Below are 15,784 nucleotides of genomic sequence, written 5' to 3' on the forward strand. Positions count from 1 at the left end.
AACATATAAAGGGAAATCGCTTGTGACCGTCTTGTGTTTTTATTCCACGTTTTCCACGGGGCTCCTGAATGCACCATGCAGCGCCTCTTCCTCAGCTGCCTGCTGGCCTCGTGCTGGTGCAGCGCCGGGGCAGCGCGCAGGGAGTACTGGATCGGCATTGCAGAGCGCGAGTGGAACTACGCGCCTGGCGCCGCCAGCGCCCCGTCCGCACAGCTCTTCGCAGAACATGAGTGAGTACAGCAGTTCACACCGAGCTCGTTCTACAGCGCCTGCTGTGGGCACCAGCACCAGACTGGAAAGCTGGTGCAGGCACTGAAGGGAATCACGTTGGGGCCAGGGGATTCTTCTGTCAGACTTCTAAGAGAATTTTGGTTTTTGGGTTTTGTTGGTTGGTTGGTTTTTTGTTTGTTTGGTTTTTTGCTTGTTCTGGGATTTTTGGTTGTTGGTTTCACCCCCCCTTTCCTGGCTTGCTGGAGAATTGAATTCCAATGGTCTGCTGATTAAAAGCATTGGAATATGAGGGGTTTTGTGAATTTGTTGGAATGAAATATTTACTACATAGAGACTAGAAAAAGACCCTGAATGCCTAATGATGTTTAAATTTGAATGGCTAAGATACCGGTGCTGAAGAGAGGAGGCTTTTGCTGAGGTTTGACACCTGTTCAGGTGTCCTTCGGCAGCTCTCAGGAGGGTCCTGTGGGCCCTGCACCCCGAAGGGCCCATGGCTGGTGACAGGGCCAGGAGGGTCCTGTGGGCCCTGCACCCCGAAGGGCCCGTGGCTGGTGACAGGACCAGGAGGGTCCTGTGGGCCCTGCACCCCGAAGGGCCCGTGGCTGGTGACAGGGGCAAGAGGGTCCTGTGGGCCCTGCACCCCGAAGGGCCCGTGGCTGGTGACAGGGCCAGGAGGGTCCTGTGGGCCCTGCACCCCGAAGGGCCCGTGGCTGGTAACAGGACCAGGAGGGTCCTGTGGGCCCTGCACCCCGAAGGGCCCGTGGCTGGTGACAGGGCCAGGAGGGTCCTGCAACCCGAGCGATGCGGGGGGGATACATGTGGTGAGGAGGAGGGGAGCACCCTGAAGATACCTTTTATATTCAAGTTTTCTTTACTGATTATTCGTATCAGATAAAGATTTGAGAGGGAAAAAAATGCTCCCTCTGTTTTTTTTTCAGTGCCTTTAAAAGAACGTAAGACTATACCAAGATAAAAACAACAAATAGAGAAATTAAACATACCGCTCTCATTTAGTCTGTAGATGAGGGACTGGGAGATTCCCTGTGGTCTGTTTTCTCTGGTGAGAGTCAGCAGTATCTGGGCCACAATCTGCCCTTCCGTCAGGCGCGAGCGGAGCGCCTGGCTCCGTTCCCGTGTAAGCAGGGAGGTGCGGCCGGCCCGCGGTGACCGAGCCGGTGCTGGCTCTGGGAGTGGAAGGAGGGCACGGTCTGGGATCCCAGGGCCGCGTTGTCAGACCGGCAGCCGCCACTGTTCGCTGCCCTGCTCTGTGACAGCTGCAGCGTGCTGAACTGCTCCGTTTTTCAGCGCTTGTGTGCCTGCAGTGGTTGGGTCCCTTTTAACGTACTTTTCATTTTCAGCTTCTCTGGTTCCTCCTCTCCTGAACCCTTGCGCTGCGAGGCTGTGCTTGTGCACGGACCGATGTTTATAGAGGCAGGGGAGAGTGCGGTGTATCTGCTAAAATGAATAGTCTACAATTAAATGGCAGCTGTTCGAACAGTCTGAGAAGAGCCGTAATTGTTTGATTTAGTTTGTGACTAAAAAGCTTTGTGCACTTGGACTTCCAGTAGCTGAGCCTTTGCAACTAAATTTATGCTCTCCAAGTTTCATGGAGCTCTGAATTGGCATTTTAATTACACTTCAGATCTGTGCTTGCCAAGATACAGACAGTTCCTTCCCACATGCTCAAACAATGCTCAGCCTTGTGGGAAACACTTTGCATTTTTGGGCAGTATTAACAGGCTTCACAGTGTGATGGGCTGGGACTATGAAACCAAGATGAGACACGGGGCGGCTGCTGCGCCGGGGCGGCGTTGCCGTGTGTGCCGGGGCGCCGCTCTGGAGCCGGTTCCGCCCGCCGCTCGTGCCCCTGCGCTGGGCACAGAACCCGCAGGGCTGCGGTGGCAACTGGGGCCAACGGCATCAGCGGCGTGAACAACCGGCACGGCGGTTCCTCCTGCTGTTGTGGCTGGAAATACCATCTCCAGCAGGCTCAGTTTGACTTGTGGCTTAGGCTGCTTCCTTGCTAACCAAGCTCTCATTTTTAGTATAATCAATTTTAATGTCGCTAATAATGCTGGCATGTAACCTGTTTCTGTATTCTTGCGCTGAATGTGTAAAAACGAGCCTTTGTTAGAGTAAATCCATATCAAGCTCCGAGGCTGTGATTCTTGTTCGTCCGTGGCTGGTGAGCGAGCCGAGCGCTCGGTCCCCCTCGTTTCAGCACTCCGCACGAGCCCCTTTCGCGCACACGCTGCGTTTTAGTAGCACCTCGCAGTTCTGCTCGTGTCCAGGCATAAAGGTGTTCTACAGCCGAAAAGTCTGCTCCTCGTTGCAACCGAGCAAGGGCTGTGCAGTCACCGTAGTAGTGTGATGATGGAAATCACGATTTTTTGACAGGCCATGGAAAATTATACAGCAGTGTAAGCACGCAGGTACACAAGTTTTGAGCAATTAAACTATTATTTGCCTTGTCCACGTGGTCTCTTGTTTGTCTGAAATTGTATCAGTACCCTTATTTTCAGTCTGCAAAACAGGTAGAAAAAAATCAGGTTGGTGCATAATACTTAATCTCTATATGGGAGCCTAAATCTTTATGATAAGAGACATATTTGCTGCTAAACACAGATGTGGTTGCGCGCAGTGCTATGGAGGCCTGGCCGTCATTTGGGACCCTGCTAATTAAGACCATTCAAACATAAATGGGGTAGCTGGCACCGCAGGCGTGTTTGTGTTCTCCCTGCAGGCAGGCCAGAGCCTTTCTCCAAAGAGGACCGCGCAGGATCGGCAGCACGTACAAGAAGGCGGTCTACACGCAGTACACCAGCCAGCTCTATGACGTGGCGGTTGACAAACCTTCCTGGCTGGGGTTTTTAGGCCCTATCATCAAGGGAGAAGTTGGAGATTCCATTGTTATTCACTTGAAAAACTTTGCTTCCAGAAACTACACACTGCATCCACATGGTGTAACATACACCAAGGAAAATGAAGGTAAACTTGACTCCGTTCTGTGCCAGAACAGATCAAAAGTTAATAATTCCTCCAAGTGTAAGTAATGTTCTCTCACCAAAGAGAGGACCAGTCAAGCGAATGGTTTGGAACATACTGCAGTCCATTTAAAACAGGACCGAAGAAGTTTGGTAAGTTTTTCAAGAGGAAAAAGTGGAATTCATAAAGAAGGCATTTAAGATCAACATTTAACCTGAAATTAGAGTATATTTCACCTGAAATAAGTATGTAAAGGCATATGGAAGAGATGCGGGTGTCGAGGATATCTAAAGGAAAAATTGATGCTGTTGTAAAAAAGATATTGTTAACTGGGATGACTTACAGTTCCAAGTCATTAACACTAAATTTGTGTATATTCTAGATAAGATACACAGACATTTCTTAAAATGGAGAAACAGCTACTGCTTAGTGATGAATGAATGCGATGGAAGTCAGGCAGCCCTCGAGGCGCGCTGCGGGGTCTCCGTGCAGCAGCTGGGCTCCCCGCTCCGGAGGTGTGGAGCTTTCTGCACCAGCCAGAGTTTTATCAGTGGACCTTAGAAACAGGCTGGGAACTGTTGAGAATACGACGTTGTCTCAGAAGCAGTCTTTAAAAACGTTTCGTTAGAATGTATGAAGTATCAGCCTTACTTCTACTATTTCATGAAGTTTTTCGTTACAACTAATATGTGGCTTGCTATAGACACATTCTATGGGAGCACCATAGCGTGTTATGTAGCAGTACCTGCACTTTTTGGAACAAGGATTGTTTGTTTGTTTTCTGTTGCTTTCATTCCAGTAACACCTATATTCCTTGAGGACATATGCAATATTTTAGAACAGCTTCCGAGATTAATATTTAGCAAGTGTTATACAAATATTGGAACTGTTGTCTTTTTATCAGAAGTACGTAGTTCTCTCCTAATAAATTAAGGAATAAATTTATTGTGCCACTAGTGGAAGCGCTCCCATGGAATTCAAAGGCAAATGAAGGGGCTCCTAAGGAGAAGGAAATCACTTGATTTTTACGTGTATTTTTTACCTGTATTCAGGCGGTGAAGCACGGCAGGGGTACCCGACCCCGCGCCCTGCACGTGCTGTGCTCACGGTGGCTGTGTGGCTTTCCAGGTGCTCTGTACCCTGACGGCACCGGGGGGTTGCAGAAAAGGGACGATGCCGTGGAGCCTGGAGGCCAGTTCACCTACACGTGGGACGTGTCGGAGGACCAGGGCCCCGCGGCGGGGGACGCCGACTGCGTGACCAGGGCGTACCACTCCCACATCGACGCTCCCAGGGATGTTGCCTCAGGGCTTGTTGGGCCTTTAATCATTTGCAGGAAAGGTAAACAGTAAATAAATGCATGTGCAAGGTGATTGCTAACAGCTATTCATAAATTTCAGTGAAATAATTTACTGGAAGAGGAGAAGGTTACGGTTAATTTTGAAATAGCAGCTTTTTGTTTTCTCAACTAGCTGCCTTTCGATAGTATAGGAAGTAGTTTGATTTGGGGTGTGACAGTGAATATCATTTGCAGAATGTCCACAAATCCACGTGGGTGAGATGTGTTCGTGCTAGGAGTTTATGGAAATACCGGCATGAGAAAGAGATCTACTGAAATCTTACCACATGCAATATTTACTACTAGTAATATTGTACCATCTAGCGAAACCAATGTTTGTTTTCTGAGTGTGTCTGTAAGTTTATGTGTACACTTAAGAAAGGTGGCAAAATATGAAGTGCACAGTGATGACCCCTACTGATACTGCACTTAAACCTGCTGGAAGGTGGCACTTGCCAAAGACTCTAAATACACTGCTTTCTTTTTCAGGTACAATGAATACGGACAGTGATAAACGCTTTGATGCTGAATTTATCCTCATGTTTTCTGTGATGGATGAAAATCTCAGTTGGTATCTGGAGGATAATATCAGGACATACTGCTCTGAGCCTTCCGAAGTTGACAAAGATGATGAGGACTTCCAGGAAAGCAATAAAATGCACTGTGAGAGAACGTTACATTGACGTTGCTTGTCCGTGGTATGGTGAAGTAGTATTTTAATGTGTTATCTCTTTTAAAGATGAACTGTAGGGTTTTTGTTTGTTGGTTTTTTTTAAGTGGGGCTTTTTCTTGGAAGGTTAAAAAAGATCCTTTTAAACAAAACAAAACAAAAAAGTGATGGCAAGTGTTGTACAGTCAGACCTTTGGAGTTCTGATATAAAACTCTTAGGGGCCAAGAACATATTTGCCAGTGTAAGTTCCGAGGCTCTTTACACAGAGTTGTGTTATTCTGTTCTGTTTCTTAGTCCTGAACTCTGTACTACGTATCGCAGTCTAGAAAAAGGGTTTTTCCTGTTAGTGTCAACAAAGACGGTACCTTTGGCTCTAACCTGGAAGCCAGGATCATAGCAGAACTGCTGGTCGGGCAGGTGGTTGTGCAGATCAGGTGTGGGCGTGCGTCTGTCCTTTCCCAAGGCGGAGCTTTGCTTTGATCCTCTTTGTATCTTGAAGAACAGAGCAATAGTTGTATGACGCCTGCTTTTGAAGAAAAGATCCTGAGGTCTGTGAAGGTAACTGTCATAAATAACATTTCTTTTAGCAATCAACGGGTACATGTATGGATACCTCCCAAACCTCACCATGTGTGTGGAAGATAAGGTGAAATGGCATCTTTTTGGCATGGGTAATGAAGCTGATATCCATTCAGCCTACTTCCATGGACAGACCTTAATAGAAAGGCATCATCGAGTTGACACCATCAGCCTCTTCCCAGCCACGTTTGTTGACGCCGTCATGGTACCGAGGACTCCTGGGGAATGGCTGCTCAGCTGCCAAGTGAACGATCACATCCAAGGTACAGAGCAAATTCCAGTGGTCAGAATTTATTTTTGGCTCGAGCTGACGGCTTGCCGAGTCACTGTAGCAGTGCTCCTGACCCGGTTACGTCCCAGAGGATATTCTCCTCTTGGTAACAAAACTCTCAAAGTAATTGAAATGCCTAGAAGTGTATTAGAAGGGTTTGAACACGTAGGGAATTCTTGTCTGTAATGGAAGCTGTCATCAGCTGGCAGCAATGGGCACAGCTGCATTTTTGCAAACCTCGACTTTAGACAAACATTTGCGCGGTGTTTGTTTCATACCGAAGGTAATTAGTCACAACTTTCTGTTTGCCAACATTTCCCGTTTGGGCAAGGGGCGCAGGACGGGCAGGGTGACCAGCCAAGAGGCAGAGATCATCTGTGTTTCTCTTCCCTGTATTTCCAGTGTTTGCTAACGGTATGATATACTTGGAAGCTAATTCCATGCTTTTCCACGACCGATATACCACTTTTCCATGATCTATATCACTGCAGCTGAGTTAGAGAAATAATCTGTCACACGAATGGGAAGGAACACAGAGCTCAAAATCATTCTTCAAGATTTGAAAATGCTGATAAAAAAGGGGCACGTTTAACCTACAGATTCAGCTACATAGAGGTTACAAGTCTTGAAATAGCTATCGCATCAGGCAACATCCTGATGTGGCTGAAGCACTCTGGGCAAGATTTAAATCCTACACATTGACCCAGTCCGTGGCTGTAAGAAGGGCTCTCTTGATCATATTATTTGCATCTCCAGCAAGCAGGTTTGCTGAGAGGCCCTTCTGCGGCACGCCGAGCCGCGGGATCTCACGGGTGGGTGACGGACGAGAGGACACCCGGCTGGGACCCCCGCGTTCCCACCCGCCCTGGGGCCCGCGGGCGGCTGCGGGGGCACAGGGCGCCCGCCACCTCACCGCCTGCCCTCCGCAGCCCCGCGCCGTGCTGCTGGGGCCTGGTTCAGCCGCCACGCGCTGCTTCACGCCGTTTCCGTGCTTGTGGCGCGCGTCCCGCGGTGGTGCGGCAACTCTCCAGGGGAGGGAAGAGGGAAAGAGAAGACAAGGTGCTGCTCCTTCTCCCTACTTTCCTCTGCCTCCTCATTTTTTCCAGGTGGTATGCAGGCCCTTTTTAAAGTAAAGGAGTGTGGGAAATCCACAGCAGTTCGCAGTGAGAGTGCAAGGCTGAGACGGTACTTCATTGCTGCTGAGGAGATCATCTGGAATTATGGCCCGTCTGCAATGAACGGCTTTACAGGACAAGAACTGATTGCTGACAGGTAAATGCTTCTGATTAAAGAAGTTTTACTTTCCAAGCAGAATTTATATAAACATGCTATATAAGGTAAGCCATATGGTAGACGTGACTTTTAAACAGAATTTCCCATTATCCTCACTATTCTCATTATTCTCATTAACGCCAACATGAATATCAGACCTAATTAGGTCTTTTTTTTCTTCCTTGCAGTCTTACTGTAGATTTTGCTATAACATTAGTGATTTCACTGGGTTGGAGATGAATCGTAATATCTTATGTAGGCATTGACCTCTGCTGATTCAAGGTGGTTTATTATTCTGGGTTGGAGAACAAAGCCAGGAACTCACGATCATCTCCTTAGCTGGTGAAGGTCACGCTAACAGCGTCTCAGCTGGCGAACGGCGGGCGTGAGGTGGCTTTGCCCTCTGCTCCTCATTTAGATATTTAAGATCTGGATCAATCCGCTGCGTACGTTGATTCCTCAGATTTCTAATCTGTGAGTTAAAGACTGTTTACCTGCTCCACAAGGGACAGGGCACAAGTCATGGTTTGAATATAGTGCTTGTAAAAACCTGAAAGGTCCTTTTTTGAAGGGTAAACGTGTAGACTAAAATGTGTGGAATAAATATTCTCACTTTTTATTAGAAGTTACATATTATTGGTGGTTTTATCTACTGTTGTTGAATTATTTCTAACTTTTATTAAAAGAGTAAGGTTTAGGTTACAACATGTTGACTAGAAATCGTTGTTGATGAGTCTCTGAGCTTGCTGTCTTTATAAAGACAACACAGCAGTGTCGTTTTTCTGAAAGAGAAGTTAGTGAAGGGTGGGGGGTTCCTGCACATCCTTGTGCGGGGCTGCGTGTGCGAGTGTGGCCAGACGGCTGAAAGGAGACCCAGGAGACCCAGGCTATCGTAGCTCGGAAGACAGGGTCGGGGTCCTGACTGAGTTTGTAAAGCTGAGTGTTGTGACTTGGACTGTTTGTATCTGTTGCAACTTCTTCTACACAGTGAATCTCGCGTATTTTTTGAACAAAGTGAGATGAGAATTGGTGGCTCTTATAAAAAAGCCGTTTACAAAGAATACACAGACAGTTCTTTCACTGAACGTAAAAAAAGACTCGCAGAGGAAGCACATCTTGGACTCTTAGGTAAGTTATCTAAAATCATTTCACGTGAAAGGATTATGAGAATGAACTTTCACCGCAGTCCCTTCCAGCTCCAAGGGAGGGCCCTCGGCTCCCCCGGCCTCCTGCGGGTGCTGCTGCGGTGGGTTCCTCCAGGGGACACCTGAGGCTGTAAGAAGCTCCGGAAGGCAATGCTGTGGTGCTCCCCAGCTTGCCTGGGGGAGTACTACACCGTGGTCTCCGAAGGCCAGGCTCTGAATTCCATGGCCAGGCTCTAGGTCTAGCTCTATTGATAACCTGGCTGCCTCTGGCAGGGCCCTGGACTGAGTCTGACGTTGGCGCTGATCTCTGTAGATCCCTTTCCAAAGAGGAGAGCTGTTCTGCGTGTCACTGGGCCTCCATGGGGAACTGGGACTGGTGGTTCTGGCCGTGTGCCAGGGACCTGGTCCGTGGCCACACCGGCCCAGGGGCAGCTCCCCATGCAGTCAGCCATTGACTGCGGTGAGCCCGTGGTGATCTGCGCATCGCCTCCTGGAAACACCTCACAAGGAGACCATGTGCTCTTTTCTAGGACCTGTCATCAAGGCTGAAGTGGGCGAGAGCATCAGGGTGACCTTCCGAAACAATGCCAGCCGCCCGTTTAGCATCCAGCCCCATGGCTTGAGTTACCGCAAGAGCGATGAGGGGGCATCGTACGGCGCCTCCTCTCGAGGTGGGCCATGGATGGCGAGAGAACAGGCTGTTGTTGCGTTAAAGGTGATAAAATAAAGGATGTTCGTTAGGCAGAATTCCTAATGTTGCTTTCTTTAATAGGTACTGAGTCTCCAGCCTCTCACGTGAGCCCTGGTGCTACGTTTACATATGAGTGGAACGTGCCGGAGGACGTGGGCCCCACAGACCAGGACCCAGACTGTTTAACGTGGCTGTACTACTCAGCTGTGGATGCGGTCAGAGACACCAGCTCTGGCCTCGTGGGGCCCCTCCTGGTGTGCAGGAAAGGAGCTCTGCTTCCTTCGGGAAAACAGGTCAGGCGGGAAGAGCGGGGCCGCTCGCGTGCTGTGGCTGAATCTGCTGCTTCTTCCTGGGCTGCGCCCTCAGCGCGGGCGCGATGACAAGCGCCCTGACGCCACCCCCGCTCCGCACTGCAGTCTCACCTGCGTGCGCAGGGAGACACATAAAATGAAGGAAGTGGCCTTGAGTTTTGTTTGTTTGGGGTTTTTTTGGTTGTTTGGTTTGGTTTGGTTGTTTTGTTTTGTTTTGTTTTGTTTTTTGGGTTTTGTTTTGTTCTTGTTTTTTTAAATAGCAAAATCAGTCTGGCTCCAGGTGGCCGCTGTGCTGCCAGACCACGTCCGCAGCCAGCAGCACTGGCACTCCGCTCTGCGGGTGAAGAGCCCTGGAAGAGTGCAGACACTTTAAAGACCAAAATACACGTTCGTTTCTGGAGGTGGTTCCTGCTGGTAGAAGCAGCTTTAGCAGCCGGTATCTGGTCACCAGATACAGCGATTAGAGAGCTCTGAGATTGTCAGAATGGCTTTGTGAATTGTCCTTGTAAATTATTGTGCACACAGAATGTTTTCATGGCATTTTCTGTTGACTGGTTTCTATTTTACTTTGTGCTATTTCTTCTCAACAGAAAAATGTGAATACGGAGTTTTTTCTGCTTGCCACAGTATTTGATGAGAACCTGAGCTGGTACTTGGATGACAATATTTTGATGTTTACATTAAATCCTAATAAAATTGACAAAGATGATGAGGACTTCCAAGAGTCTAACAAGATGCACTGTAAGAAAATTATTATTAGTTACCCAAATTTTCATTTTTACCGCAGGTTTTTACGTACGTAGTCCTGCAAATAAGTCCCAATCATTACACGTTTGCTCTTGCTCGCTCTTAAATGTTGCCCTCGGAGACATTCCTGCTGTTTACAGAGCCGCGATCCAGAGCACTCGGAGGTGCTGGGGCCCGGGCTTTGACGGTTTTGCACAGGAGTATCTAGAAAGAATTACAGCTCAAACCAGAAGCACTTGAGGCTGTCTGCCCTGTGCGGCCGGAGGATCTCGCAGGGTGTGAAGCGGGATGCTCTGTGCCTCCTGCGTACGTGATGGGTATGAAGCAGTGGAAGGTCCAGTTGGTCAAGTGAGCTACCTGTGCTTTAGACATTGAAAAGGAGAACAGTTAGAAGATGTTTTTAAACGTGGTTTTTAAAAGTTGTTTTGCCTGACTTGATTCTCTAGTTTTGCTGATGTAACAAAGCATTATTGATGTTTCTGTCAGTCTAAGGCATCACATTACACCCGAAGTATGTATTACTTAATCTGTGTTGCAGAATTAAGTAATGTGTTAATCAAGGTGGGTTTTGCTTCCTCGAATTTTCTACAGCTATTAATGGCTACATGTACGGAAACCAGCCTGGCCTCAGGATGTGTAAGGGAAGCGTGGTTTCCTGGCATTTGATGGGCTTGGGCTCCGAAGTTGATGTCCATGGGATCTACTTTTCAGAAAACACATTCACAGCCAGAGGCACAAGAAGGGATACAGCAAATCTGTTTCCACATACATTTCTTACAGCCATTATGAAGCCTGATTCTGAAGGTAAATGTTGTAATTAAAAATCCCGTTACTAGTTTAGAAACTGTTTACCTGTGAACATCTTATGCTGAGAGACAAGCTTTAAATGGCTGACATTTTGATCCTTTGGGTGCTAAAACTGCGAACAGCTGTGTTTGAAGGGCAGCAAGCTTGTGTTCCTAGGATGTAAGCTCTTAATGCTAAAGCCTTAATTTTTCTAGCTTCTATGTATGCTGAATTTTATTACTACAAGTAATACTCCACGAAGAATTTGGATCTTGTATGAGCAACAGCCTGTGTCTCAGTCTCTAAACACTAAATCAACATAGGTAACACAATCTCAATATCTACTACTGATCTCTGTCCTCAAGTTGGTTTCTTGTACCATCCCTAGGAGTTTTTGAAGTGTCCTGCCTGACAACAGATCACTACACGGGGGGCATGAAACAGAACTACAGAGTGGAGCAGTGCCACTGGTGGAATGTGGATGTGTCCATGTACTTGCATGAAAAGACGTACTACATTGCTGCGGTGGAAGTGGAGTGGGACTATTCTCCTAACAGGACATGGGAATTCGAGCGGCATCAATACCTCGAGGACAGGTACTTGGGGAAAAAAGCAAAGGAGGAGCTCTCGTCTCTGAACCCTTTCTTCCTCCAGGCATTTCTAGACACACCTCCTTTGCATGTGTATTCTTGGGGCTCACTCGGATTCGCGGCCCTTCTCCAGTAATGCTGCCGTTAACTGTGAGCCAGGCAGCGTGATGTTGGTGGAGTGGTCCAGCGTGAGCCTGTGGGGCAGCCGCAGGCTTTCACGAATCCTGGACGGTGCATGTGCATTTATTATTTACTGATGTTGGTACAGTCCTTGCTATGGAAAGCTTAAAATGTTAATTAAGTTGTAGATACAATGACTGTCTTGTCCTGATATTTGATTTCTTACAGTATGTAACATGTCTTTGTCTCGTGTTTATCTGCACTCTAAGTAGGGATCTTTTCTACTCCTCTCGCTCAGTGTTCTCTCCAATACAATATAGACTTGGCCTATTTATACTGTTGGGGTTTTTTTAACCTCCAGGTTAAGAGAAACCTCCCAGCTTAACAAGAATGTTTTCATGTTGAAGATAGCAGTGATCTGTGAGATTACTGTTTCACTGCATTGGATTTTAGTTTGATGGTTAATTGCCATACCTGCAAAAGATGTTTTAAAACACATGAAGAAATGCACAAGGTGTTTTTATATCTATTTTTCTTTCCTGCAGTCCTGGCAATCAATTTTTAAATAAAGAGGACAAGTTCATTGGCTCAAAATACAGAAAGGCGGTGTATCGTGAATACACCGATGGGACGTTCAGCACTCCCAAACACAGGGCAGAGGAGCAGCAGCACCTGGAAATTCAAGGTAGAGTCATCGTGAAGTTCCGCTTTGAAACTCATAAAAATGCAGTGAAGCACCACAAGAAGATACTTGAATAATTGAATATTTGAATAATACTGAGTATAGTTCTACCCACACAAAGTGCCTAAACCTGCATGGAATTGCTGCTTTTATTACAGCGCTTTCCTTGCAGGATTACCTTACTTGCTTTACAAGAAACAAGCCCTTCTGGTTTGCTGCCTGGTCACAGCTCAGTGTTTCCAAGGTCAGCATAAAGCTGGGCAGCAACATCCAAACTGGGTTCAGAGGCACAGGAGCTGCTCGCAGCATTTGAGGCTTGGGCCTCTCCTGAGAAGCCCGACCTAAGCTACTTACGTTGGACATCATAGTGAATGGCATTATCTATGAACAGTTTTTACCTGAATTATAAGCCAGTGTTGCTGTAAAACCAAGTTGATCTTTCTTTTAATCCAACAGGGCCACTGCTTATGTCAAATATTGGAGATAAAATTGTAATAGTTTTTAAGAACTTGGCATCGAGACCTTATTCCATACATGCCCATGGAGTGAAAACAGATAGTTCTGCTGTTGCTGTAACTAACCCAGGTACCAAAGCTTCCTTGCTCCAAACATCAAGCATTCCAGTGCGGCTTGCACGTTTTCATTTCAGGATAGCAGAAAAGACTTTGGTTTTGTTTCCTTGGTTGTTTTTACCTCAGGCTCTTAAATGTTTGATGCTGGTTATACCAAATATTTCTACAATTAAAGGAGCCCTGCTAACTCTTGCTAGGCACCCCAGCCCTCGATAGCTCGGGTTTCTGACACAGCGTGGCTGCACCGGGCACGAACACAAACAGATGTGGCTCCGCAGGGAGGGCACAGCTTATGCTGTTATTTCAGAAGTTCCGCTGTGATCTTTACAAAAGATACAATTGTTTTATTAAGTACAGTAAACAGGACAGCGCAGCCACACACAAAAAGCATTGCCGAGAATAGTCAGGGATGTGCAGAGGGAAATACCAGTAAGCCAGCCAGGGCAGTGACTGGGAGGAGGAAGTTCAAGACAAATATGAGCTGTAAATGGAGACAGCATGTTTCAGGATGACGTCTTACGGGTCAGCACACAGAAAACTTCTAAAATTCATTTATGTTTATTTAATTCAGGTGAAACAAAAACATATGTCTGGAAAATCCCAGGGAGATCAAGTTCTGAGAGAGGAGATCCGCCTTGTATCGCGTGGGCGTACCATTCGGCGGTGGACATGGTTAAGGTACGCGATCCACCGCAGCCTGGGGCTCGCTCGTCACTCCGACAGACGCGCTTACAGCAAAAGGAGATGCGTCTGGAACTCTCTGCGCTCCCTGTCAGGCCATCACCCCATTACCGTACCCTTGAAATGAACCGAGCTCCAAATCCTGAAAGCTAAAAAGAATTTGGAAAAAAACCTTAAGCAAGAAGTTAAAGTGGAATAAACGTTTATTTCTAGCAAGACATGAAAAAGAAGCAGTTACTCCTCACGGTCCACTGAGCTGGATCCGTGGGCAGCGTGTAACCGCGAAGAAATAACCTTGTGTGTCTGACACGGGCTGCTTTTATTCCCAACTACTGACAGCTTAAAATAGCGAGAGGATTCATGTCTGCAACTGACAGTGCTTCTGCTTACTCACACTTTGTGATTATGTGATCTCTCATTTGTAATTTCAGGACACTTACAGTGGATTAATAGGCACTCTCGTTGTCTGTCACAGACATTATTTGCCATCATTTCAGACTAAAAAGAAAGTTCAATTTGCTCTTCTTTTTATGGTTTTCGATGAAAATGAGTCATGGTACTTGGATGAAAACATTAAAACCTATTCTCCCAACCCACACCTTGTTGACAAAGAGGATGAGGAATTCCTTGAAAGTAATAAAATGCATGGTATGTTTCCCCATTTAGTTACTGTAACTCTGGAAACTCTAGTAAATGGCGTATTTGAAAGTACTGCATATAGATTTAACTTGCACATCCCCTCTGAATTGCCAGTTCCAGGGCAGAAGGCCTGAAAACATTCACTCAAACTATTTGAAAACACCATTAGTGCCACTGAATGGCTCAAAAAGAAGCAAACAAACCCCACTATTAAAAATGGTCCCACGTTGAAATTTTGATGAAAGAATAAAGGTGCAGTTTGAAATTTCTATCTGCTGTGAGCGAGCAGCTGTGCTGGCGAAGCCGGAACGGCCAGGGGCCTCCTGGCAGCAGGCCCTGGCCAGGCCCCCCTGCACAAAGAGCCTTCCGAACCGCACCAGCCACGGGGGCACAAAGCTGATCTGCTAACCGAGTCCTACTTTCTGGTTCAATGTGGAGTATAATCAGACTTAATATGCTGGCCAATAGTTTTGCTTTTATATATAATTCAAAGCTGGTACTTCTGCCTCGCATTGGCTTCTTAGTCTTGTGTTCTGTTGAGGTTCAGAGAACAGCAATACACAAAACCTTGTTTTATCCGTCTTGCTGTTTCCCTCTTTTTAGCCATCAACGGAAAGGTGTTTGGCAATCTCGGCGGGCTGACTATGCACGTTGGAGACCGGGTCAGCTGGTATTTGATGGGCATGGGCAACGAGATCGACATTCACACAGCGCATTTCCACGGCCACAGCTTCGACTACAAGGTAACGGGTCCTTTCCACCCCTTCCTCGCTTGTGCAGAATGAGAGTTGGATCAAATACCAAGCACCGTAATCCCAGGTGAACAGTCAGATGTTACAATATTAAGCAGGACTTGTAATTTGACAGTGAAGTTTTTATGCCCCAAACCTGTATTTGATCAACACACAAGAGACACAGAACGTCTGCCGGTCAGCTCGCAAGTGGCTTTGACAAAGCAGCGGTGAATTTCCGTGGCCGTGGCAAGACAAGCGCTGCGGTTTTCCCTCACTTCCACCTAGTTGCTAGTTTATTAATCTTTTAAGCATGCAGTGATGTACAAAGTGATGCTCCTGTGGAAATGACATACAGTAATGTCACTTCACTCAGCTGCGATTAACAGGTTTAGTGGGAATATGCACTAAAGGCAGCTGAAATTGCTGCCACCTGGCAGTGCCACACTGTGTAACCGTGGTTTTTGTCTGAAGCAAACAGGGGTTTACCGGGCAGACGTCTTTGATCTTTTCCCTGGGACATTTCAAACGGTGGAAATGATCCCGCGCAACCCTGGAACGTGGCTGCTGCACTGTCACGTCACTGACCACATCCACGCCGGCATGGAGACCACCTACACGGTGCTCCCGAGGGAAGGTAGGGGGACTCGTCTGTCCCGGCGACGTGCGCTGCGGCCGGGCTGCAGAACGGGGCTCGCAGACGGGCCCGTGTGCTCGGGACCGGCTCAGGCATCCACCCGC

At 47.3% G+C, this 15,784-nt stretch overlaps 1 protein-coding gene across 3 annotated transcripts in view; it reads left to right on the forward strand.

Annotated features, from left to right (window-relative positions):
* The window catches only part of CP (ceruloplasmin), a 17,294-nt gene continuing 1,510 nt past the window's right edge, over positions 1-15,784 (forward strand). The window contains exons 1-18 of one of the 3 annotated variants that reach the window (XM_065844338.2): positions 1-230; positions 2,975-3,219; positions 4,345-4,557; positions 5,045-5,218; positions 5,814-6,068; positions 7,183-7,348; positions 8,337-8,476; positions 9,024-9,164; positions 9,266-9,477; positions 10,086-10,236; positions 10,834-11,046; positions 11,417-11,624; positions 12,284-12,423; positions 12,877-13,005; positions 13,564-13,670; positions 14,105-14,321; positions 14,916-15,055; positions 15,518-15,680. In XM_065844338.2, coding sequence (XP_065700410.1) covers positions 76-230; positions 2,975-3,219; positions 4,345-4,557; positions 5,045-5,218; positions 5,814-6,068; positions 7,183-7,348; positions 8,337-8,476; positions 9,024-9,164; positions 9,266-9,477; positions 10,086-10,236; positions 10,834-11,046; positions 11,417-11,624; positions 12,284-12,423; positions 12,877-13,005; positions 13,564-13,670; positions 14,105-14,321; positions 14,916-15,055; positions 15,518-15,680 — 3,169 coding nt within the window. In that variant the 5' untranslated portion in view covers positions 1-75. The other 2 variants (XM_065844339.2, XM_071812795.1) reach the window with 2 other exon arrangements.

The sequence above is a fragment of the Patagioenas fasciata genome, chromosome 9 (assembly GCF_037038585.1).
Source record: "Patagioenas fasciata isolate bPatFas1 chromosome 9, bPatFas1.hap1, whole genome shotgun sequence".
Lineage (NCBI taxonomy): Eukaryota > Metazoa > Chordata > Aves > Columbiformes > Columbidae > Patagioenas > Patagioenas fasciata.